Here is a 21,811-nt window from a genome sequence, read left to right as displayed (position 1 = left end):
GCTGCAGAATCAGATTGCCTTGAAATCAGTCAAAGCTGTTATCTGGACCATTAAGTATATTGCTGTGCAATTTGTCCTTTCAGGGTGATGATTCATGATTGGGACATTATGGTAGCTATTTGTTCTACACGCCGCTGTTCAAATGTGATCTTGTTTCTCTCACACATACAGAAAAATCTCTGATTCCTCATAAAATTGGGTTTGTCCATGGTCCGTGACACTCAATGGCAGCTCAGTCTGTCTGGATGGATATGAGAAACATTCATTCCTGTTTAACGGTACAGGACATCTGTGTTCACTAAGTTTTCAGAAAGCCTTGCAGACCTTGAAATTCATTAGCAGAGAGTAACGACCTGAACAGATTTTGGAACATGACATTAAATGCCTTGGTTTAATAAGCCAGGATATCCTTTTCATGTACACTATCAACTCGTATGCCAGCAGACTCAGTTAACTGAATTTATGCAGTATCTCACCATTTAGTGTGTCCATTACTCCATTTAATCCTATTTGAATATGAATTATTCTTTACTCACAGACTAACAGATGACAATAAATAGTCTTTGGGTTTGTTTCATCTTATTATATTATCGTCCTGTAACTACTGACTGTCTTTAAAGGATATGGTCACTGATACTCCACTTAGTTAAATTACTTAGTGAAGCTTTTTTTTTCTTTTTTAATCTGGTACCAAAGTGCTGCAGGCCTTCATAAACTTAACAGGAACTGGTGTTATCGCTTTACAGCCTGGCTAGCGGGAAGGAAGATTTTGAGAATTTTTTGCCCTCAAAGTTGTCTTACAGGTTAAAAAATGAAAAACCCTTATTCCTTCAACTCCCTCCTAAAAACACACAGGCCCAACTTGGAGGCTCTTGAGGTCATGGATCTTCCGGGGAACCTAAAAGCGGAACCTTTCCCTCCTCCCCAAAGGAGACTAGCACATAACACACAACAAATTACAGACACATACCACTGAAAATCTGGGGTTCCAGTTTTTGTCAGATCCAATTACTGTATTAGTACTGACATTTCACATGATGAAAATGCGTCAAATATTGGACCAGTTTCATTGATAATCCATCTAAGTTCAGTTCCTCGTTACTTTATTTCACAGGGCACACCCACTCATTGTCCACTGCCAGGTTGCCATGCTGTAAGTCTGGTATTAAGCTAATGCCTTACATACCTAACTCTGACTGCAGATGCAATCATGGCAGCGCTTATGTAGCTGCTGATCCATGGAACATAATGAATCCTTCTTTTTGGGGGATATGTAACAGGAACATCTCAGGCGGTCCATGGCACCGCCTCTCGTCTGTAAGACAGCGTCGAGGGCTCCTGTCATCCAGCTCGAGGAAAGGAAAACGAAGTTAACGCTAGTAGCCTGTAGCCTAGCTATGAAACCCTGCAGCAGCCAAACCTAGCTGGCACTCACTTACCCTTCACGGTTATCTAGCTATATAGCTAATTTACTAGAGCTGTGAAACACAACCGGATCCAATGGTAAGCGCACCCGTGCATCGATAAAGTGACGTGTTTTACGAGCTTGACTAAAGGATGTGCGCGATAGCATGCTGCTAAGCTAAATTGCTAACTGGCTGTCTTGACTGCCGTTATGTAGCCACAGCTACGCTAACAGCGAAAACAACTTTCATATAGATCGGACTATAAAGTGGTTGATTTTTTGTGACATTAGGGTCATATTACACTGTGTGAAATGTGTATTTACCTATATAATTGTGTGCTAATGCATGCCTTAGTACAGAATAGCTGCATAGACGAAGACATGCAAACCTTGTTAACGTTTAGCTTGCTAGCTAAAGCTAACGTTAGCATAGAGGACATTACCCAGCTGTTAAACAGTTCTTGGTCCGCTTGTAAAACATCTGTCTTGTAATGACAAGCTGTGCCTGCAGTGCCCACGGTGTAAATTTAAAGATAACACACTGAATTAACTGTGTATGTGCTTCTGTAGGTTTATGACCCTGTGCAGCCATGGGTGACATGAAAACCCCAGATTTTGATGATCTTCTGGCTGCCTTTGACATCCCAGATGCCACTGGGTTGGACGCCAAAGAGCCCATCCAGGGGAGTCACGAGGAGACAGAGAGTCAACTGAAGCACACAGGGATATGTCTGGATGATAGCTTATTGAGTAACCAAGCTGTCACAACAGCGGATATTCCTGCTGTAAGTGTTATTGTGAAAAACACAAGCCGCCAGGAGTCATTGGAAGGTTTTGGACCGGCATTGCAAAATGGATTCAGGGGACAAGAGACTGCCATTGACTCTGCAGAGACAACTAACACTGGCTTTTCCAAATCATTTGTCTCTGCTTTGAATGGGGAGAGTTCAAGAGAGCTTCTTGGAAAGGCACCTATTCAGCACAAGCCTGACGGAACGCCAATATTTTCCCAGTCACTTTCCCATTTTAGTCCCATCTCTAGTCCTGAGTCTGAAGACCCTCAGTGTAGTAGAGATGAAATGCATCCAAAAGAGAGACCCTGTTTCCCAGAGGCTTCAGTTCTGGTGGAGCCTTCATTCCCCGACAATCCAAAAAAACTGGATCTCAGCATGTTTGATGAGTGTCCAAAGGACTCTGATAGTTCCAAGAATGTTCAGAGGAGCAGAACAGGAAGCAGTAGAGGCCAGGAGCCCTCAGATATCTGTGTCAGCAACGAAACAGATAAAACATCCAGAATACACAGAGCGCTTCTCCCGCCGAGCAGTAACCAGAACTTTATTGAGACCAACTGCAATACGGGAACCTCAATGGATGTTCCCACTCCTTATCCACTTGTAAAATCTCAAACATCTAAATTATCCTCTTGCCTTGAGGCTCTGGTGGCTCTGAATGCTAGAAAAGATCCCAGGGAGTCATCAGCCGTCCAGAATGACTGCATGAAAGCAAGCCCTAACGTGCCTATATCCCCACGCAGCCCCAGAAGTCCTCTTGAAACAGTGAAACGGTTGATGAAGCCCTCTGACAGCCCTGTGAGCATCTGCAGTGATAGTAGTGGCAAAGCCTCCCCCGCAGTGGCATCTGGATCACCCCCAGCCATACCCAGGGTCCGAATCAAGACCATCAAAACCACGTCAGGGCAGATCAAGCGCACGGTCACCAGTGTGCTGCCAGATTCAGAGACAGATGAAGTTCATTCTGCGTATGAATCCTCTCCATCACAGAGTATGATAAGTGAAGATTCTTACTACAATATGTCTCCTCATCAGTCTCAAAGTGCGGCTGCTGACAGCATCGTTCAGACTAAAGGTACCTCAGCTAGTACGTCTTCACCGAAAGTTTTACACAACAAGTCGGAGTCTAACTCCAGGAGGTCAGGCACAATGCAGTCCACAGCAATATTCCATAATACTAGTGGTCCTGTCAAACGATCTGTTGCACATCAGGGGCAGAAACCAAAGAGAGGATCGGCCACAGCAGGCCACACAACTAGTACAAACTTCCTTCCCAAAGCAATGCACTTAGCTAGTCTTAACCTGGTCCCTCACAGTGTTGCCGCTTCAGTCGCCGCACGGTCCTCCTCTCATCAACAAAGCCAACACACACTCTCCTCTACAGTGTACAGCACTGTCCCACTGGTGCATCAGGTCAAAACAGCCAAACCTTATCCTTGCACGTCCACTCCCAACACAGCAGCAGGAACCTTAAACCGACTGTTGAACAATGCCAACCCTGTGCCTACATATGTGCCCAACCTGAACCCCCCTCCGGAGAGCAATATCAGCCTTCCACCACGCGGATACTGCTGCCTCGAGTGTGGGGACTCCTTCGGGGTGGAGAGGAGTCTCGTGTATCATTACAGCAGGAGGAGTGTTCACATTGAAGTAGGATGTATGCACTGCGCAAAGACGATGGTGTTCTTCAACAAGTGTGCCTTGTTGGCACACGCGCGAGAGCACAAGAACAATGGCACGGTCATGCAGTGCACACAGCTCCATATGAAACCCATAGCAGAGGATCAAATGTTTGCACCCCTGAGCAGTGAGCCTGTGAACGCGGACTCTTACACCTCACCGTCACGCTCATCTAAAAACCAACCTGTCCTGCCCCTGTATCCAGACAATGTCATTCGCCACCGACTCCGATGCCTGGAGTGTAACAAGCAGTTACCAGACTACAAAGCGTTAGCAGGCCATTACCAGAGGCCATCAGAGGATGTGGAAGGACTGGTGAGTGGATGTTTTGTTGATATAAAGATATGGCTGGTGATTTTTGTTATTGTCAACAATCCCAGTGAAAGACCAAAGTTAACAGTATGTTCATCTCTTAACACTTTATGAATTCCTCAGTGTGTGTGTGTGTGTGTGCGTGTGTGTGTGTGTGTGGGGGGGGGGGGGGGGGGGGGGGTGTATGTGGGACTGAAAACAAGATAAACACATTCATTATAATGAGTGAACATGGTGCCCAGTTAGCCTGTGGCTAACTTGTGTTTTTAACCATTTTTGTACAGCACAGAGGAAAAGGCTATGGCTAAGAGTATAACACTTGTTTTTTGGATCAATTCATTGTTAGTCTTTTCTTTTAATTTGCTGACAATAAGAAAAATATAGAACATTACCAGACCTATCCTGTAAAGGTGCTGTGACCAGTATTTATGTGTTTTCCACATTTCACATTTATCTTTATTTGTTTCGCTTCGTTTTCTAAAACAGATGTGTAAGGTGTGCTCCATGCTGTTACCCAACAAGTGCAGCTTCAGAGCTCACCAACGCATTCACGCACACAAGTCCCCTTACTGCTGTCCAGAGTGTGGTGCGCTGAGTCGTTCTGCAGACATTCAGAAGCACGTCAAGGAAAACTGTCTGCACTATGCTCGCAAGGCTTGGTACAAGTGAGTAAGCAAGCACGAAACGCAGGCCTTATTGAAAAATACAGTGCAGCGATGACATAAAGGTGGCGTTGTGTTTCCTTTGTTTTCAGATGTCTTCACTGTGATATGGTTTTCAAAACCCTTCAAGGACAAAAGAGTCACATTGAGGAGAAACACTGTGAAGTCTTTTACAAGTGCTCCATCTGTCCAGTTGCCTTCAAGACCACTGACAGCTGTGAAGTGCATTTAAAAAATAAGCACAGTGCTGACAAAATATCCCCTCAGTAAGTGAGCCTCTCATGACCTGGCTGGTACAAGCTGTTTGTTTTATTTTATTTTTTTTATAACAGTTCATCTTACCGCTTTTCTCTTTCTTCTGCAGGTCAATCTTTAAGTGTTCATGTGAGACGGTGTTCAAGAAAAAGCAGTTACTGTTTCAGCATTTCCACCAGAATGCCAACAAGCGTGTTACGTGCGTGTTCAAGTGTCCAGAATGCAACTCGGTCTTTCCACAAAAGCAGCTGTTAATGCAGCACTTCAAGGTGAGCCCTGATTGCTTGTTGTTGGTGTTGTGTATGTTGTCCCTGCAAGTCATCTATTGGGCATGTGTTTCGGGGTTGGATTTGATTACGTGCTATCTGTTTCTATGCTTATCTGCATAATTGGTTACCTATTGGATGCATGGAACTTGCATAATGAAAGCGAATAGCCGTAGGCTGCTAATTTACATTATTCCCACGGAAATTATGCAAAAGAGATGTTTAACCTGAGGCTTCAGAAGCATTATTAAAGTCCGGTAAAGCTCACCGTTATGTGAGCTTTTCACGTACAGCGCTGGATAACCTCTGATCTTTACGGTCATTGACATGAGGCAGAGGATGAAGTCGCTGCTCGCCATTTTTCTCATGTGTTTTCTCTTTCGCAGGACGTGCATGTAGGAAACATGACAGCAGAGATGGAGAACAGCAGTAAACAAACAGACAGTGCCGACTGGCCCCAGGATGCTCATCCTGTCCAGCAGCAGAAGAGCTACAGCCCTGTTAAACGCACAGATAGTCCGAGAAAAAAGGCTGAGCAGGACGGCCGACCTCGCGTGAAGCCCACCGGCTGGACGTGCGGGGAGTGTCTCCAGTGGTTCCCCGAACGGGACTCCTACGTTTCTCATGTGAAGACCACCCACGGAAAGGTGAGACTTCCCCATGATGAAATGAACATGTGTTCAAGCAGAACATTAACGGCTGATGCTCAATAAACTTTTTTAGTAATAAATGAATTCTTAATGTGTCACTTGTGTGCAGAGAATGAACTCATTCACCATGTGTGATTACGTCAAGTACAGTTTAAATGAGCTGAAACCTTTTCAGTTCTTTGTAATGTTTGTTTGCTCTCACCTTTATGTCTTCGACAGTCAGTGAAGAGGCATCCATGTCGACATTGTGAGCAGTCTTTCAACTCTACCACCAGTCTGAGAAGACATATTCGCAATGACCATGATGGAAAAAAGAAAATTTATACTTGTTGGTAAGATTTTTATCTTGGAAAATGAACAAGTCAAATGAACCGGGACATCTCTCAGATCTGTTTTCATTCCATTTTGTGTGTGACACTAATACAGGTATTGCACAGAAACCAAGACGGTCTTCATGACGAGCGTGATGCTGAAGAATCACATCAGTCTAATGCACGGAATCAAAAATCCTGATCTTAGCCAAATGCCAAAAACAGCCACCCAGGAATCAAAAGAGGCTTCGGGCAAGGTAGCTTTTCTTTTGTTTTTAACATTAACGACTGCAGGCACAAATCCAAGAGGTATGAAAATGACTTAATCATAAGTGTGTGACTTGTGTGATTTGTAGGGGCCTGTATCAGAAAGGCCTGCCGTGGACGCGCAGGAGGAGGGGCGGGATCGTACCTGCGCCGTCGAGGCTCCTTCGGCGAAGCGTCTGAAAACTCAGTTCCGCTGTTCAAAGTGTGGTTTCACCACAGACGACAGGACACAGTTCCAGCAGCACATACCACAGCATAAGACTGATGAAAACACTCCTCAGTGCCTTCACTGCGGCCTGTGTTTCACATCCGTGCTGTCCCTCAACAGACACCTTTTCATTGTTCACAAAGTCAAAGAAGAAGAGAGAGGGGAGGAAGGGCAGGAGGAGGAGGAGGAGGAGGAGCAGAGCACGGACTGTAACTTAAAGCTGAGCACTCAGGCTCAGACACACGCAGTCTCTCTCCGGTAGCGAGAGCCGCCTCAGCTGCTCTTTAAAGCTGCTTTAATATCTTCGGTTTTCATGTGAAAGTAAGGGATGCTTGATGTTCTGCGCGGAGGTGGTACACAGTGTTTCAGCCTTTTCTCTCGAGCTCCTCAGAGGTTGTGCAGTATATTCAAGCAGATCCTTAATATTTAGTAAAGAGCAGTATTTTCATAACGGAGAGGACAAATAAATATACATTTTTCAATTGTTTTTATTTAACTTTGCATGTTAGTAATATATTCATCTTACCTTTCAGACGTTACTGCACACATATTACAGACAATTTTTCCTTCTACCCCCCCACCCCCACCCCCCCCGACCTGTTTCATCCACCCTGTCAGGAGACTCAGGAATGTCTGTTAGTTTTTAGGTCTGGTATTGATTGATGTAAGAGTGAAGGGATGGATTTTCGCCTTTGTTATATGTCATTTTTAATTGCTTAAATGTTGTCTGACATATCGGATGCGACACACTATTACCTGAATGGGATTCAGTTTGTATGACACGACATTTGTTGCAATGAATTTGCAGTTACAAAGCCAGAATTGTCAACGTTTATTACCAAACATCGCGAAGTTCAGTATTCATTGAAAAGCCGTGTTTTTTCGGAGTTGTTTGAAAACTATCGTGTGACATGAGATGCAGGCGAGCTGCCTCGCTGGGCGAAGCCTGCAGAGGTTAGGCTGCGCATAAGAACGGGACTTTGTTTTGACGAAGCATTCTGAAATGCTTTTGTTTTTATGTTCATTGAACGTGTTTGGTGGGTGCATGTGTTCTGTCCAGATTCGGCCTTTTTTTTTTTTTTTTTTTTTTTTTCTGTTTATGAATGAGTGTTCATGGGAGACATGGAGAGGTATTGCATGTGTGGCACAGCAGTATTGAAAATACCTCAAATTGCCCGAAGTGTATTTTTCAGGCAAGTGGACAGTCAATGTTATGTCAAATCAGGGTACATTGTTTTGGATGATCCAGAGCAGGTGTGAAAGTGAAGTCTGACAGCATATCGGAGGCGATGTTTTAGAAATCGGGACCTGTTGACGCGAAGTCGCTCGTGATAATAAGACGAGTCGGATCAGAGGAGTTTGTTCAAACCACGATGACTGAAGGTCTGTCCTCATGGTGGTGGGTGCTCTCTGCTCACAGGTCTCGCTTTGTAAAGCAGCACTTCTTGTTTTGTATTGAATACATGACAGTTCCTACCTCCATGGTTAATGGCAGTGATTGTTAAATGAAAGTATTTGAGGAGTTGCAGGTAATCTCAGTGCAATGTAAAAATTAGTAAATGTGTATTATCCCACATTATTCAATTTTATAAATTATTTTCGGAATGAAAGTAAGGCTATGTGGTCATATTGACTTGACTTGGCAAGTGAACTTTTCTATTTAAGTGCTATATGAGCTTTTTATTTCTCTGTTATCTTAAGTCCTTAAATCGCAGCCCTGCAGCTGTCAAACTGCACCGGCTGAGAAGAATGACTTGTTCTTTTGTTACGCTCGTTGAAAGATATTTGTACTTTTGATACTGTGTACAATGAGGACTCGTATAGGAAAGTGTGTACATACAGTAGCCAATGAACTCTGGATTCACAGCATTTCTTAAGCCATTACATCTATTCAGCATGCAGTGGCCCATGTGCCTTGCTGTAATGTTTACGTTCAGTACTCACAAATAAATTGGTGCATATAATTATATATCAGCTTTGTCTTTTGTGTGACCGACTGGTTTGTGTGTTAAAGTACCGGACGGGAGGGAGGAATGTATTTGATGGTACTGGGGTGTGATAATTAGGGGTTTTGCATTGAGGTCATTTACAATTGTCATAGCAAGTCAGTATGGCACGTCACTCCAATGTGCATCATTTGCCCAATAAGAGACCTACCACAGATGGATGACTTCATCTCATTAGAATATTAAGCCCATCCTCTCTGCATATAACTGCCTGTCCCCAAAGTGACAGGAGAGCGGAGAGTTTAATTAAAGGGCAGCCAAATTGTGAAGAACACGTTTGAGGAATGAAAGGCACTTTGACGAAGATCTGCCCAACAGGATTCCTGTTTTTTTTCATCCTGGTCTCCTACATTGCCATGACATCTTCAATGACTCTTGATTTAACTGAGCTGAGAAATAAAGTTTCAAAGATCAAGGTGAATCCCAGAGGGAATCTGTGGGCCACAGGTAAGAGAAATAACATTACTCCGGTAAATCAGAGTTTTCTGCTGTGTTTTCAAATACTGTTTACATTGAGGTTGAATTTTGTGTCAATTAAGGGCATTTCATGGGCAAGAAAAGTGTTGTGGACAGTTCCTTCATGGAGTCTGCCTTTGAAGATGTGAATGTCCCCACTGAAGTCAGAGATGGTAGTCCTCAGTACCGAGGGGAAGACCTGCAGGCACTGCTCATTCAGATGTTAAAAACGTCCCAACTAACACAGCAGAAACAGGAAATGTTAGTTTATTATTATTATTATTACTACTATTATCACTATTACTACTATTATTGTTGTTATCCTTATTATCTTTAACTGATTATTTCTTTCATTTCTTTCATGTAGAGGAGGAGGGGAGCCTGCTTGAGGAACATTTCAACCATCAGTTGTTACACCATTACTGTAACACTATGAAACCTCATTGATGAAGAGGAGGGTTTTAAAAGCTCCAATATGAATATGTTTGAGTTTTTTAATGTGCTGTTACACTGTATATGTATATACAGAGTGCTGCTCTGTTCTTGCCTCCAGTTATGAACCTGTTAATAAACTAGTGCTGAAAGCCACATCTGATTTGTTGCTTTTTTGTGGTTTGAAATATTATTGTAATATTATTACGTGTTTCATTTCTGTTAAAGTATTTTCACATAATTGTTATAATATATGTGGCTGATATGGAAGAATGGCCAAAATCAGCGTTAAAGCCAGTTATAAACCGTATGTTGACTCTGTGGCGCCTCCTGCTGGTGAGTGTAGGAATCATATCCGGGTAACAGGGCAACATGCTTTTCATCACAACTCAGGTTGACTTATTTAACAAAACTCAGTAGTTATGCCTCTGATAGTGATGTGTGGTTATCCCTGTAGTGGTAAAACACGAAGGGCAGAAGAGCTGAAGGTGTATTTTGAGCAGAATTGTGACCGAAAGGTCCACATTGTGGGAGATGGAGCCCTGGACGTTGAGAAAAACACTGTGTACGCAGGCAAGTTAAGCTAACATTAGCTATGTGTCCATTCACTTGCTTATTGCTTGTTTGTAGCCGCTCAGTTTTTGCTAATGGTCAAGAGGTATGTTGGAAACTCCGCTTACATGTTAAATATCCGCCAAACCGTTCATATTTTTTAATGCAGTCGCAGTATTTCACGCTGCTGGATGAGCGGCTTCGCAGTGAACTGAGGCTAACTTAACTGGGGAGGAAATGTGGTAAATAACACAGTTAACTAAACGAAAAAAGATGCTGTTACTGAGGTAAACATGTTTCTGTCGTGTTGTTAAGTGTATAATCTACTCTATGTTAAACTAATAACTCGTGTACCACCGTGAATATGTGTGGTTATTCGAGTTTGCGTTAAATTAATAGAATTTTGAATGGAGTTTGGCGTGAGTGTCATCACTGACTTAGACTATGTTAAAGGCTCTTACTGCTAAACTACATCACTTACCAGGATTGGTCAATATTTTCCATACAGTATAAACTATACATTTTTCCACTTTTACAAACAGACAACACCATTATACAGCAATAAGATTTTTTTAAATTAATTGAAGTAATTGGCAGATTAATTGATGAAATCTTTCTTAGTTAGGAATTACACTTCTGCCGTTTAATATCAAAGTCACAATAGGAGAGCTGGATTCCTCAAAAGTAACCTCAGACTTCTGCTGTCTTTTAACCTTGTTGGATGTGTTGCAGATTCCCAAAAGGAGAAAAACGTCAGAGCATCTCTGAAAGCTGAAGTAGAGAGGTGGGTTTTTCACATTGGTGTTTGCATTAGAAACATCAGTGACGCTCTGCCATCGCAGCCAGTTTAACTTTTATAATTTGGTGTTTAGGAAAGTCAACAAGGATCACATTGTCATTCTGGATTCATTAAATTACATAAAAGGTAAATCTTGCTAACATGCTATGCAGACTTTATATTTGATTTTGATTTTGCCTTTAAAGTTGAAATACCTTACAGGCTACCGCTATGAACTGTTCTGTCTCATCAAACACGCACAGACACCACACTGTGTGGTAAGTGTACCTGTGAAATAACTGATGGATTTAGTATCTGAAAAAACTATTAGCCAAACATTAATCATATGCTTTCTTTTGATGAAGGTGTACTGTTTGACGTCAGATGAAGTGAGCTCCACTTGGAATACCAGCAGAGATGCTGCTGAGCAGTACAACCAGGACATGTGAGTGAGAGGCTTCCACACATACGGTCAGAGTGCGTGTCAGTCTCTGAATGGACTGTCTTTACATTTGGATAGGCTTTAAAAGTACCTTTATGTCTGTCATTGTCCAAAGTTTTGTTTGCGTAATTTGTCTGTCATCTGCTTTGTCTTTTGCAGCTTTGATGCATTAGTGCTGAGATTTGAAGCTCCAGACTCCAGAAACCGGTGGGACAGTCCTCTCTTCACCGTCCTGAAAGACGACCCGGTCCCGTATGAGGCCATTTCTGATGCGCTTTTCAAAAGAAAAGCACCTCCTCCGAACCAGTCCACACAGAGTGTAAGGGATGTCCCTTACACATGTTTTTGTTGTTGTTTTGTCTGTAGATGTAAACTCTGTCATGCTGCCTTTTTGACAATCTGATGGTAAAAGCATCTTTTTCTCTGCAGCAACCTTTATCCTCTTCAAACTTCCTGTACGAGTTGGACAAGATCACACAGGACGTGTTAATGGTATGTCTTCGTATTTTTTTTCCTCTGTGGGAGATTGTTTTTGCTGAAGCCAGCCGATCTTCCCTCATGACGTGAACATGAATAAGAAATCAGGAACAGAGCGAGTGACAGCTTATCGGCTAATAGCGGTGAGCAGACAAACAAATGTGAGATTATTGACGTTTCTGTTACAAGAAACAGCTGCACAATGGAGGAATGGGAGGAAACTGGCTCTGCTGTCCAAAGGGCAGTAATGACGTCAGCTGTCTGCTACACCTGGTAAGACGTTCTTGGCTCTAATGGGTTGCAATCACCAGTGTGCCTTCCCTCTGTTGACGTCAGCGTTACCTGCTTATTGGCGTGTGCTCGAGCATCCTGTTTTTTAAATACCTTTGTATCCTCCTGTAATTATTTATCTACCTATTGACGTGCCCATGTGATGAGTTGTGTCTGCTAATTGCTGTTAGCCAATAAGAAATCACCCGCTCTGTTCCCTTAATAAGCTATTGAGTGCACCTGTTAGTGGCCTGAACAGTGTCTTCTGTGTTGCATGGTCTTCCAAACTGAAGTCTGTATGGATGATGACATTTTCATCTTCGTAAACTATTTTTTTGGGCTGTACCAAAAATAGTTTGAAGCTTCAAAGCCTCATTCATGACGCTGACATTCGAATGCTGCTTTCAGATCCTTTTTTTTAATTATTTCTTGTTTCTTGATCAAGTTAAATGTTTTCATTTATCAAGCTGGTGGAGGCTAGTTAGCTTACCTAGCTTACAGCCCCTGTCCTTTGTACAGTGAGTGAGTGTCGGTCACACTGACAATTTGAGTAAATATAAAGCACTTCAATTTGAAATGTTCGGATTTCTTTTGTTGCTGTTTTTGTAGTAGTATAATGTTTCAATAAGCCTAAGGCCGCAATTAGCATTTTATTGTTATTGTATGCCTTTATTTGATTAGCCTGATGCCTACACATATTTATGTTGACAAACTGACGAATTATAGTAAGTAATTTAATAAAATAGAAGCTTTGGATGGAAAAAAAGTTGATACAGTCCTACTATTTTTGAACAAATTCCCTGTAAATGTACTTTTCTCATTTTGATTCATCAGTCCTGTTATGTAATGCATTTTTTTTTTTTTTTAAGGCAATTTTTAACGCACAGAAGACAAGTGTTCCCGGGGATCTCATCTCAGTTCCAGGAGCGACAGAAAAGATATCCTTTTTTTTTTTTTTTTTTTGGTACATTTACATGTCCACATTTTCGATTAGATATTGGTAGTTTTGCTTCCATATGTGACGTCACGACTCCAGGTAGCAGTGATCTTTCGCAGCTAATGATGAAAATTCATGCTGAGTCATTGTCATCACCTACCTCCTGAGGAAAGTCATATTCGCTCACCAGCAGGAGGCAAAGTCCTCCATATGAAATGACGTATTAGACGGGGAAGGTGCATGAATGCCTGTCCATCAAAGAACTTAAATGAAAAGCACAGCAAACGTTCACTTTAAAGGTTAAAGGTCTTGCCTGTAATAGCATACTGCGGGATATGTATGGAGGAGAGAAACCAAATTACATAGATAAGTGGATTTTTATTGGCAGCTGCACCATTTCAGACACTTTGATTTTCTCCTTTGAACACGTTGGTTCAAGCTGAGACTAACTAAAAAGTACATCAGGTTCTCCGCTGGTCAACCTTTAATGACGGGTGCATAATTTCAATTTGAGATTACATCAGTAACGTTCAGTACCTTGTGTTGTTTAATTGTGTTGTTTCCCTGAAAGGTTAAGATGTGATGCTGTGACCTTCAGGTGCCTTTGGTCAGTTTATCACTTCTTCAGTGTTCAGTGCTGTGGGAAACATGAGGTGGGGTAACAGTTTGCAGGCACAAAGACTTCAACTCATATGACCTTAACCTGACGTTCAACATCGAGCTCACCAGGAGCATCAACATGGCGGAGCTGAGGAAGTTGAGGCGCCAGTTCATCAGCTACACCAAGATGCACCCAACAGCGAACACCGGACACATCTCCAACATGTTTGTGCAGTATTTAAATAAGAGTCTTCACTGAGATTTTATAGCATTGGTTTCATGTTTTTTTTTATTTTCTCTTACAAATAAATAATTTAAATATTTGTCGTGTGTTCGTGTGTTATTGTCCGTTTTTGAATGATTCAGTTGGAAACGTTTAATGAGAAAAATCAGAATAAAAATTAAAATCGCCTGACGAGAAACAGTCATTTGTGTATTATGTACAAATTAATTTCGAGGTGCAGCAAGCACGACAGCTGTGAAGCCGAAGACATGCCTGATAAAAACATCTCATTTCGAGGTCTGTTTGTCCTGCGTTTCCAAAGCCTTGAGCCACATCTTATGGCCTTCCTCAGCAGATGGGGCTGCTTGTCATGGAAACATCAAGGAAGCGAACCTTGTGTTAAGGTTTTTTTTTTTTTCTTTTTTTTGCTACAGCTAGATGCTATTTCCAAGGTCAAGACTGAACCTGAACGTTCACTACTAATTATCATTCCTGGCCTCCGCATGCATGTAGATAATCAGTAAATACAGTTTTTGCTGTGTCATTTTCTTTAATGATCTCCACCTTCAGGTCATGTTGTACAGTACATTCAAAGCTCAGCACTTTCTTGAGTACACATTAACGTGAATTCCATGTGTGAACTTGACCTCTTGGAGACAGGCCCGACTAACTTTCTTGTTCAAAAGCTCCTTGTTCCTTTGTGGAATTTGTAAGGAAAATATTGCTGAGTAAAGGCTCTTTCAAGGATTTTGAATTATGTAAGGAGATTGTGAGAAGAACAACAAGTTGCAGGAAGTTCCTGCTTTGCTTGCAAATATTGTTGATGATATGATTGGAATGACTTGAATGAAGTGTTATTTTGCACATAATGCATGGAGAATAATGTATTGAACAACTTATTCCACGTAACACAGGAACTATAGTGGGAGAATCTTGGTTTTATTGAATGAAACACCATAAAAAATACAACTTTTTTATTGTTTTTCACATGTTTAGTCACATGCTTAGAGCCAATAGCAAGATAAACATTGGATTTCACAAAAATGTGACAGTGCTAATAGTGACAATAACTTATGAAGAAAAACGGCTGAGCATGCAGTATTTACAGATTTATGTATTTATGTTCAGTTGTTATTATCTTCTCATAGTTTTTTTCTTCAGAGGAACAGCTGTGCCAAAGATTCTGTCCCAGTGGCTGAAGAAAGGAGCGTAGTTACTGCTGGGCTTCTGGTGGTGCATGTCGTGAGCCGGAGCGCCGCCCAGCAGACCAAAAGGCACCAGGTGGTTGAGGGTCCACGGCAGGTCATAGCCTATGTGGTCCTCCACTGACATCCAGATGCTGAAGACTGTGATGCACCATGTGGTCAGTGGGTGGCACTTTAAAAGAATTGGGTCCTGGTTGCTCCAGAATCCAACAGTCATCAGTTCTGGGATGCTGAGCTGCTCAGTCGACCAGGAGAAAGGCGCCATGTATTCATGGTGGATTGCATGGATCCACCGGTAGAGCTGCGGATGCTTGTGATGAATGAAATGCCAAATATAGTACTGAGTGTCAAAGAGGAGAAGCACAGCCAGCCCACCTACGAATACCTCATATAGAGTCGGAGCATCCTGTGGCAGGGTTGGTGTGGGCAGGATGAACATGCTAATTATCACAGCTGGCAAAACAAAGAATATGTGGTTATACAGCGCTGTCATGAAGCTTTTAGCCATCATCCCGAACGTTGGCTGCCTGTCTGGTTGGATCTTGTACTGATAGAATAAAGGCACTCTTTCTCCCAAGAGGTCCAGCATAGCAAAAGGTATGCTGAAGAAGAAATAGCTGGAGAAGGCGAGCAGGACGGGGAAAAACGGAGATGAGATGAGAGGCAGGTGGTGAAAAAGCAAATAATCCCAGAACGGCTGCAGGAGACGGTCCGAGGCCCTGGAGGGCAGGAGCTGCAGAGGGAGCTCACTGATGTTCATCATCTCACTGTGGTGCCACTGAAGGCTGCTGCTGCTGCTGCTGCAAGGCGCAGGATCAAGACAAAGTTCTGCCTTTATATAGTGGGGTTCAACAGAAGCTGCTTTTCTCTCAATCAGAACAGACCAGCAGGTCCCCCCCCCCCACCCCAGCAGCTCAATGTCAACAAGCAGACCTTCACAAGAAGATTAACAGAAACATTCAAGAACATGCGGTAGCCTCAACAAACTGATAAGCTTTAATTCTATGAACTAGTGCAAAGTTAAACATTTTTAATGCATGAAAAAAAGGAAAAAATATTTGTTTTCCTTATTACCCAAATTGCAGAATAGATATTCGTTTTATTTTCCAAAAATAACTTCTTCTACTTCAACGTCTTAAAATGAAAACATTTAACAGTCACTTCATTTAGTGCTGATGAAACATGGTGTGTCAATTCATGTCAGGGGAAAACTATCAAAATGATTTTTGGAATTTAGACCACCTGATGCTTCATAAAATAGTCAGTCCCAAATCTACATTTTGTATTTTTGATAACTTAAAGCAGTTATTGCACTGTCCATTCTCCTGACATGAGAGGTCTAACCAGGACAGCTGGATTACGATGCTGGAGATCTTCAATTTAACAGATTACCTTTTAATACGATCTGTAATCTGATCAAATCACCTTCATACATTTCTCTCCATTTCATTTCTGTCTATCCTATTAAATGCAACAGTTAAAACCTTGATAAATGTGTCAGATTTAAAGACAAACACTCTCACACTAAATGATCATAACAACATGATTTATTGGGAAAAATCGTCAGTTTCATTGAAGTCATATAGTGAATTACATAATGTGTTTTCACAAATTAAGGCAATGATGATTCTGATCCTCCTCCTGATTCTTCTTGTTCTTCTTGTTCTTGTTCTTGTTCTTGTTCTTCTTCTTCATCTACATCTACTTCTTATCACTGGCTGCTTTCCTTGAAACCGTTTTATTGGAGTTGGCATATTTTTGTCGATCATTTCTGAAGTGAGAGAAAAAACAAACAACCTTTCAACCAGTTTTTCATTGAATAAAATGTTCCCACTGCTTCCACTGTGTTGTGTTGTGCATTACAGTTTAACCTCTGCTTTTGTCTCAGTGTATTATAACATAACTGATGACAACATAATGCTATCAGAATAAACGTGGTTGGGGGGGGGGGTGTACCTGCTCATTTTGACTTTGTTTCTGCATCCCAGTCCTCCCTCCCAGTGGCTGGTGCGTGTACCTTTCGTCATCATGCTTCCACAGCTGATGCAAGGCTTTCCATTACTGTAAGACTGCAACAACAAACAATGCAGGGCTAAAATGTGAAAGTCCAACAGCAGCATTTATGTATTCCTGTTTCTGGCTGGAAGCAAATGTAGTAGCTTTTAATTAAGGATTGAAATGACTCAGTCAAGACAGCACATATGCACCTCCAGCACTGCCTCTCTACGTTTCTCACTCCTTTAATAAATACTTTAAAGTACTTAATTCTATATGCAGCACCTCTAAAATCTAATGTCCACAGCTCACTTGTTCTTTGGCGCAGTAACCACAGATCATCCTGGTGGCCAGTTCCATGGGGTGGTCCTGGTCCTCATCGTGGCACACATCACAGGGGTAAGCCCGGCCACAGCAGGGAAACCTGAGGGCAGTCAACGTCGCGAAGGTTTCATGATATTCTACAAGTTCTTCTCAGAGCTTCCATGCCAAATGAGACAGGACACAGTGACGACGATACCTCAGCCAGCGATGGCTCTGTTTGTAATGTTTGCACGCTCCTTTTTCTGGCAGTGGCTTCCCCTTTTGCACAGCAGGATCTCTGATCTTATAATTAACAGCAAATGCACTTGAACCTGCAAGAAGTGGGGAAATAATCACATTACATTGGCCTGTCTGGTCTATTTAGGTACAGCAAACATTTTTCATGTGCATAAGGTGTGTATCTTTTTAAATAACTGTGAGGTAACTGGTCAGAGAGCCAACTGTGGCAGTTTGTTGTTGCAAGACCTTAAACCTTTGCTGATCCTTTTGATAGCAAATGTAAGTGAGCTCTAACCTGTTTTGTTGGCGCGAGGCTGAATGTACTGGAACCTTGTGCTGTCAGCCAAAATGCTGAGTTTGCTGTGGCAGTGTTCACAATTAAACTCCTTTGTTTGACCATAGGAAAGGTTCTGAGGAAAATTACAGAGAAAAGAATTAGTTCAGAACGTTTTCATCAGGACATTTAATGCAGCTGATTTCCACATGTGTGGTGTTAGCCAGGACATCCTTTATCACCTGCACAGGACAATCCTGGGAGCAGCTGAGGCAGCCCACAATGAGGTCACACTCCTGGAGCACAAGGTCAGCAGATGTAGCATTGTGAAGGTCCAGGTATCCCAGGACATCGCTGTAATGGTGCAGCATGCAGGGCCTGAACGCAGCATTGATGCTTGCGCTGCACTTGTCACACTGAGCCGCGCAGGGTGTCCTTCCAGTCAGTGTCAGGTCTGCAGTTACCTTACACCTGCAGACAGTCGACATACAGTTACGCTTTCATTGCCGGTCCTGACTAAACAAACTAATTTGTGATGTGGCATTTAGCTCTTTTTCCCTTACCTGTTACATTGAAGGCAAACTGTGATTTGTTGGGCCACTACGGTGGCTGTGTTCTCTCCCAGCCTCAGTCCCAGCAGCTTCACCTCTGTGCCTCTGCGAGGGTCACTGATCTTGATGTTCTCCACCAAATGACTGGCCTCCTCCTCTTTCTCCTGCTGCTGCCCTTCATCACAATCTGATCCCTCCTGCTGCACTAACTTCTCTCCCTCCATTCTCCTCTCACCTTCTGTCTTCTCCCATTCCCCCTCACCAGTGACATCCTCATCTGCATCAGCAGAGGCAGGGTCAGATGAGTGATCCTTCCCTGATTTTTCACACACTGCTGCCTGGAGCTCCTGGTATGATATAAACTGCAATCCAGCTTTTTCCAAATCAGTGTCTTTTTTCAACTGCAACAACATTCAAAACAATAGGAACCTTATTATCAGCAGGTATTTACAGGTAATTTCAGTCAACTAAAAGGGAGAAAACATGATGACATTTCATAATCTCCTGTCCATGCAGGTTGTGCTCTCACCTGCCTGGCCCCTTCAGTGAACAGTCTCTCCAAACTGCGATCGAGCCAGCGAAGAAAAGGCCTGAAGAGCAGCTCTACCTTTCCAAGAAGCTGATTGGTTGCATGCTTGGCTTGAAGCCACTCCAATGATGCTTGCTGTACATGTCTTCGTGGCCAGAGATTTACAGAAACGTTAATGCGAAATGACTCCAAACATTAGATGTTCAAATAAAACTGCACGTGCTTTTACCTTTGCATTACCAGCGGCAGATCCTGGTCCATCGGTATGTCCAATGTGAAAATCTAAGAAAACATATCAAGGTGATGAGGAACTGATCTTTCCATGTCAACCATTTGCTGTATAGTTTAATTACAAGACATGTGATGTAAATGGAAGAATTGGTCTTTACCTCCTGGGGGTAACTGTCTGGGAAGCTCACCATGATGTCAACTGCTTTCAGATCAAAAGGCTAGAGGTAAAAATGCAGAGTTAACATATTTCCAGATACTCTTGTGGTGTCATTTTCATCTATGGAGCCTATGATCAAACCAAAGCATGAAAAAGTTAATTCATTACTGATTTACAGGAAAACTTGGCTAGGTTTTACCCAGTACAGGGGCGTAGTGGCTAAGAAACACCATAAGGGGATGGCGGAATATCAAATAAATCCTTCTAAAATACTTGTCAAATGAGCCAAACTAGCCAAGTTTTAATCACTGCTTTACCCCATTTCCCCTTTAACAAATAGGCTTAATTTAATCTCAGCGGTGCAGTTTAATTGATATAAATCCTATGTTATCCTGTACTAATTAACAACTACACCATCACACTAACATTATCATGGGCGCTGTTACTCTGTGTTGATCAGTTAAGGAGTTCACAAATTAAAACTGTGCTGTGCTGTATTATAGAAGTCATATGTGGGTGGATTTAAGATCTAAACTCTCAGAGGAGGAGAAGAGAAAGAAAGTAGAAGAAAATGTTTACCCAGTCTGGGTCAGTGGCCTCGACTTTTACCCTGTAATAAGTAAGTTTGCCATCACTTCTTTCCTGAATAATCAGCTGATCTTTGGGAAAACGCTTCTTCAACTGCTTGATCTCTGTGTCTCGAAGCTGCTTCGCGGCATCTTCTGTCAGGTCACAAAGCTTGACCTCCTGGAGGATGCTGGGACGGGGTACTGGTGGCATCCTCTGGGCAGATCTTCCGTAATTGCCAGGAACAGCCCTGTCATCCAGTGAGGGTAACTGTGGTGGATGCCAGAAGCGGCATCTGTCTTCCATGGTGCAGTGGCCTGAGATAAAGTATCGACATGGGCGCCGGCTGACTGTGGGAGGTGGCCCCGGCCCAACATTTCCCCCAGGGGCCTCCGAATTTGGAGATGTGACATCTGATTGGCCGGGTGTCCTGATGGTTTCCTTCTCATGAGCTTTGGCATCATCTCTCACGTGTAGGAATCTGCATTTCTTGCCAAAATTGCAGTGTTTTCCTTGAGAGAAGAAGCGACAAAGCTGCTGTGTATGAAGCACAGGCTCTGATTCATCTGTCTTCTCGCCCTCACCATCCTCCATCTTTATTAACACCTGGATGAATGAATAGAGTAACACAGATTGTAGAGATTTAAGTACTTCTTTGACATATACATGAAATTTAGATTCTCTCCATCTATTACTATAGATACCATATTTTGATACAGCCAGTCAAATCAAGTCTCTTCTTCACCTGCACTCTAACAGCTGCTGTTAATCATAGACACGCCCCCTTCCGGAAAAGAAACTAACCGATGAAAAAAGAGAGGACGTGAGAAGCACCTATATTTAATGGCGTATCTGATGGACTTTAATCTCTTTTAAAGCTAAACTAGGATGATCTAGCGATCTATATGGTTTTTGTGGTAACTGGTTTCCTACGTTTGGCATACACAAATAGACAGGGGTCCACTCATCGTCCGCATCATCTTTAATTGTATTTAAGTAGGATAACGTTACCCTCCTAATAGCAGACTGTTAAGTTGTTCACACATTGCTCTAATGTTAACCAGTCCAGTATTCACTATGAGCACTAAAAAGACAGGCGTTAGCTTAACTTTACGCACAGTTGTAAGGGACAAGTGTCCGACTCAATTCAGAACAAATAAGTTATTGTTGGAAGATGACGTTACCTGAAATAAACACAAGGGTCCGCGTAAAGGTTTATTCCGTGTAAAGAGAAGAGTTAAAAAGTAGCTCGAACTGCTACCTGTCAAGTGATTCCGCTACGTGCGACAAGAAGCGTGCGTATTAAACAAGAGCGCAGTAGTTTTGCGTCATCACGTACAACGAAAAGTTCCGATTCGCTTGGGGGAACAATCGGGTCCATTCGGCTGTATTGTATAAAGGTTATGGGGGTTTTAGTTACAGGCTGTCGAAAGGTCCCTGTGGATAGAAATCCATTTTGTCGCCCTCTACAGATTGGGAGGGTCAGTGCACGTCTCTCCTCAGGTTCAAAGTTCATTTATTTGGAAAGAGCAATAAACAGTCTCACTGCACATGGTTTATTGAGTAACTACTCTGCATTTCAATCATATCACATTATCTTTATCAGCAGATGGAGTTTGCTCTGGAGTTAGTCATGTGGCAGGACATCCTTGTTGGCTTAAAAGCTGAGGTTCAAAATTCATTCTTGATGTGGGAAAACATTACACCACAAGTCCAATTCAGTAGGTGAGCTAGACCTTTTGATTGAAAGCTCCAGAGCAGCTAAACGGACCTTGTGGT

The 21,811-nt window shown here is 42.5% G+C and overlaps 4 protein-coding genes across 4 annotated transcripts; 2 read left to right on the top strand and 2 right to left on the bottom strand.

Annotated features, from left to right (window-relative positions):
• The first annotated feature begins 1,332 nt into the window (after window positions 1-1,332).
• On the top strand, window positions 1,333-8,776 carry znf592 (zinc finger protein 592). The gene is made up of 9 exons (XM_076732781.1): window positions 1,333-1,503; window positions 1,976-4,191; window positions 4,675-4,853; window positions 4,943-5,116; window positions 5,215-5,374; window positions 5,758-6,018; window positions 6,241-6,353; window positions 6,448-6,589; window positions 6,689-8,776. The coding sequence occupies exons 2-9, from the start codon at window positions 1,996-1,998 to the stop codon at window positions 7,067-7,069; spliced, it is 3,606 nt and encodes a 1,201-aa protein (XP_076588896.1). The 5' UTR covers window positions 1,333-1,503; window positions 1,976-1,995; the 3' UTR covers window positions 7,070-8,776.
• Window positions 8,777-10,045: 1,269 nt separating this feature from the next.
• Window positions 10,046-14,080, top strand: kti12 (KTI12 chromatin associated homolog). The gene is made up of 9 exons (XM_076732783.1): window positions 10,046-10,274; window positions 10,986-11,037; window positions 11,126-11,178; window positions 11,254-11,309; window positions 11,397-11,476; window positions 11,633-11,792; window positions 11,903-11,965; window positions 13,090-13,158; window positions 13,873-14,080. Exons 1-9 carry the CDS (start codon window positions 10,124-10,126, stop codon window positions 14,014-14,016), a joined length of 828 nt encoding a protein of 275 aa, XP_076588898.1. The 5' UTR covers window positions 10,046-10,123; the 3' UTR covers window positions 14,017-14,080.
• A 933-nt stretch (window positions 14,081-15,013) lies between these two features.
• Window positions 15,014-15,963, bottom strand: ch25hl1.1 (cholesterol 25-hydroxylase like 1, tandem duplicate 1). Its single transcript, XM_076733630.1, has one exon. The coding sequence runs from the start codon at window positions 15,946-15,948 to the stop codon at window positions 15,115-15,117; it is 834 nt and encodes a 277-aa protein (XP_076589745.1). The 5' UTR covers window positions 15,949-15,963; the 3' UTR covers window positions 15,014-15,114.
• Window positions 15,964-16,715: 752 nt separating this feature from the next.
• On the bottom strand, window positions 16,716-21,346 carry LOC143321641 (uncharacterized). Its single transcript, XM_076732095.1, has 12 exons — window positions 21,217-21,346; window positions 20,045-20,638; window positions 19,467-19,526; window positions 19,307-19,359; window positions 19,078-19,222; window positions 18,561-18,949; window positions 18,240-18,468; window positions 18,019-18,133; window positions 17,701-17,815; window positions 17,493-17,604; window positions 17,142-17,254; window positions 16,716-16,956 (listed from the first exon to the last, which is right to left on the bottom strand). Exons 2-12 carry the CDS (start codon window positions 20,624-20,626, stop codon window positions 16,887-16,889), a joined length of 1,983 nt encoding a protein of 660 aa, XP_076588210.1. The 5' UTR covers window positions 20,627-20,638; window positions 21,217-21,346; the 3' UTR covers window positions 16,716-16,886.
• Between the last annotated feature and the right edge of the window lie 465 nt (window positions 21,347-21,811).

Source organism: Chaetodon auriga, chromosome 6 (genome assembly GCF_051107435.1).
Source record: "Chaetodon auriga isolate fChaAug3 chromosome 6, fChaAug3.hap1, whole genome shotgun sequence".
Classification (NCBI taxonomy): domain Eukaryota; kingdom Metazoa; phylum Chordata; class Actinopteri; order Chaetodontiformes; family Chaetodontidae; genus Chaetodon; species Chaetodon auriga.
The sequence above is the reverse complement of the archived record's forward strand: the minus strand, read 5'-3'. Positions and strand labels throughout refer to the sequence as shown.

Bases quoted from the DNA above. Each gene is read 5' to 3' on its own strand.
- znf592 (XM_076732781.1), top strand. From the start codon at position 1,996: ATGGGTGACATGAAAACCCCAGATTTTGATGATCTTCTGGCTGCCTTT. The intron at 4,854-4,942 runs GTGAGTAAGCAA...CTTTGTTTTCAG, and splicing joins GCTCGCAAGGCTTGGTACAA to ATGTCTTCACTGTGATATGG. The intron at 5,375-5,757 runs GTGAGCCCTGAT...TCTCTTTCGCAG, and splicing joins TGTTAATGCAGCACTTCAAG to GACGTGCATGTAGGAAACAT.
- kti12 (XM_076732783.1), top strand. From the start codon at position 10,124: ATGCCTCTGATAGTGATGTGTGGTTATCCCTGTAGTGGTAAAACACGA. The intron at 11,038-11,125 runs GTGGGTTTTTCA...TTTGGTGTTTAG, and splicing joins CTGAAAGCTGAAGTAGAGAG to GAAAGTCAACAAGGATCACA. The intron at 11,310-11,396 runs GTAAGTGTACCT...CTTTTGATGAAG, and splicing joins CACAGACACCACACTGTGTG to GTGTACTGTTTGACGTCAGA.
- ch25hl1.1 (XM_076733630.1), bottom strand. From the start codon at position 15,948: ATGATGAACATCAGTGAGCTCCCTCTGCAGCTCCTGCCCTCCAGGGCC.
- LOC143321641 (XM_076732095.1), bottom strand. From the start codon at position 20,626: ATGGAGGATGGTGAGGGCGAGAAGACAGATGAATCAGAGCCTGTGCTT. The intron at 18,134-18,239 runs GTGATAAAGGAT...AATTTTCCTCAG, and splicing joins CCCAGGATTGTCCTGTGCAG to AACCTTTCCTATGGTCAAAC. The intron at 17,605-17,700 runs GTATCGTCGTCA...GACTGCCCTCAG, and splicing joins CAGAGCCATCGCTGGCTGAG to GTTTCCCTGCTGTGGCCGGG.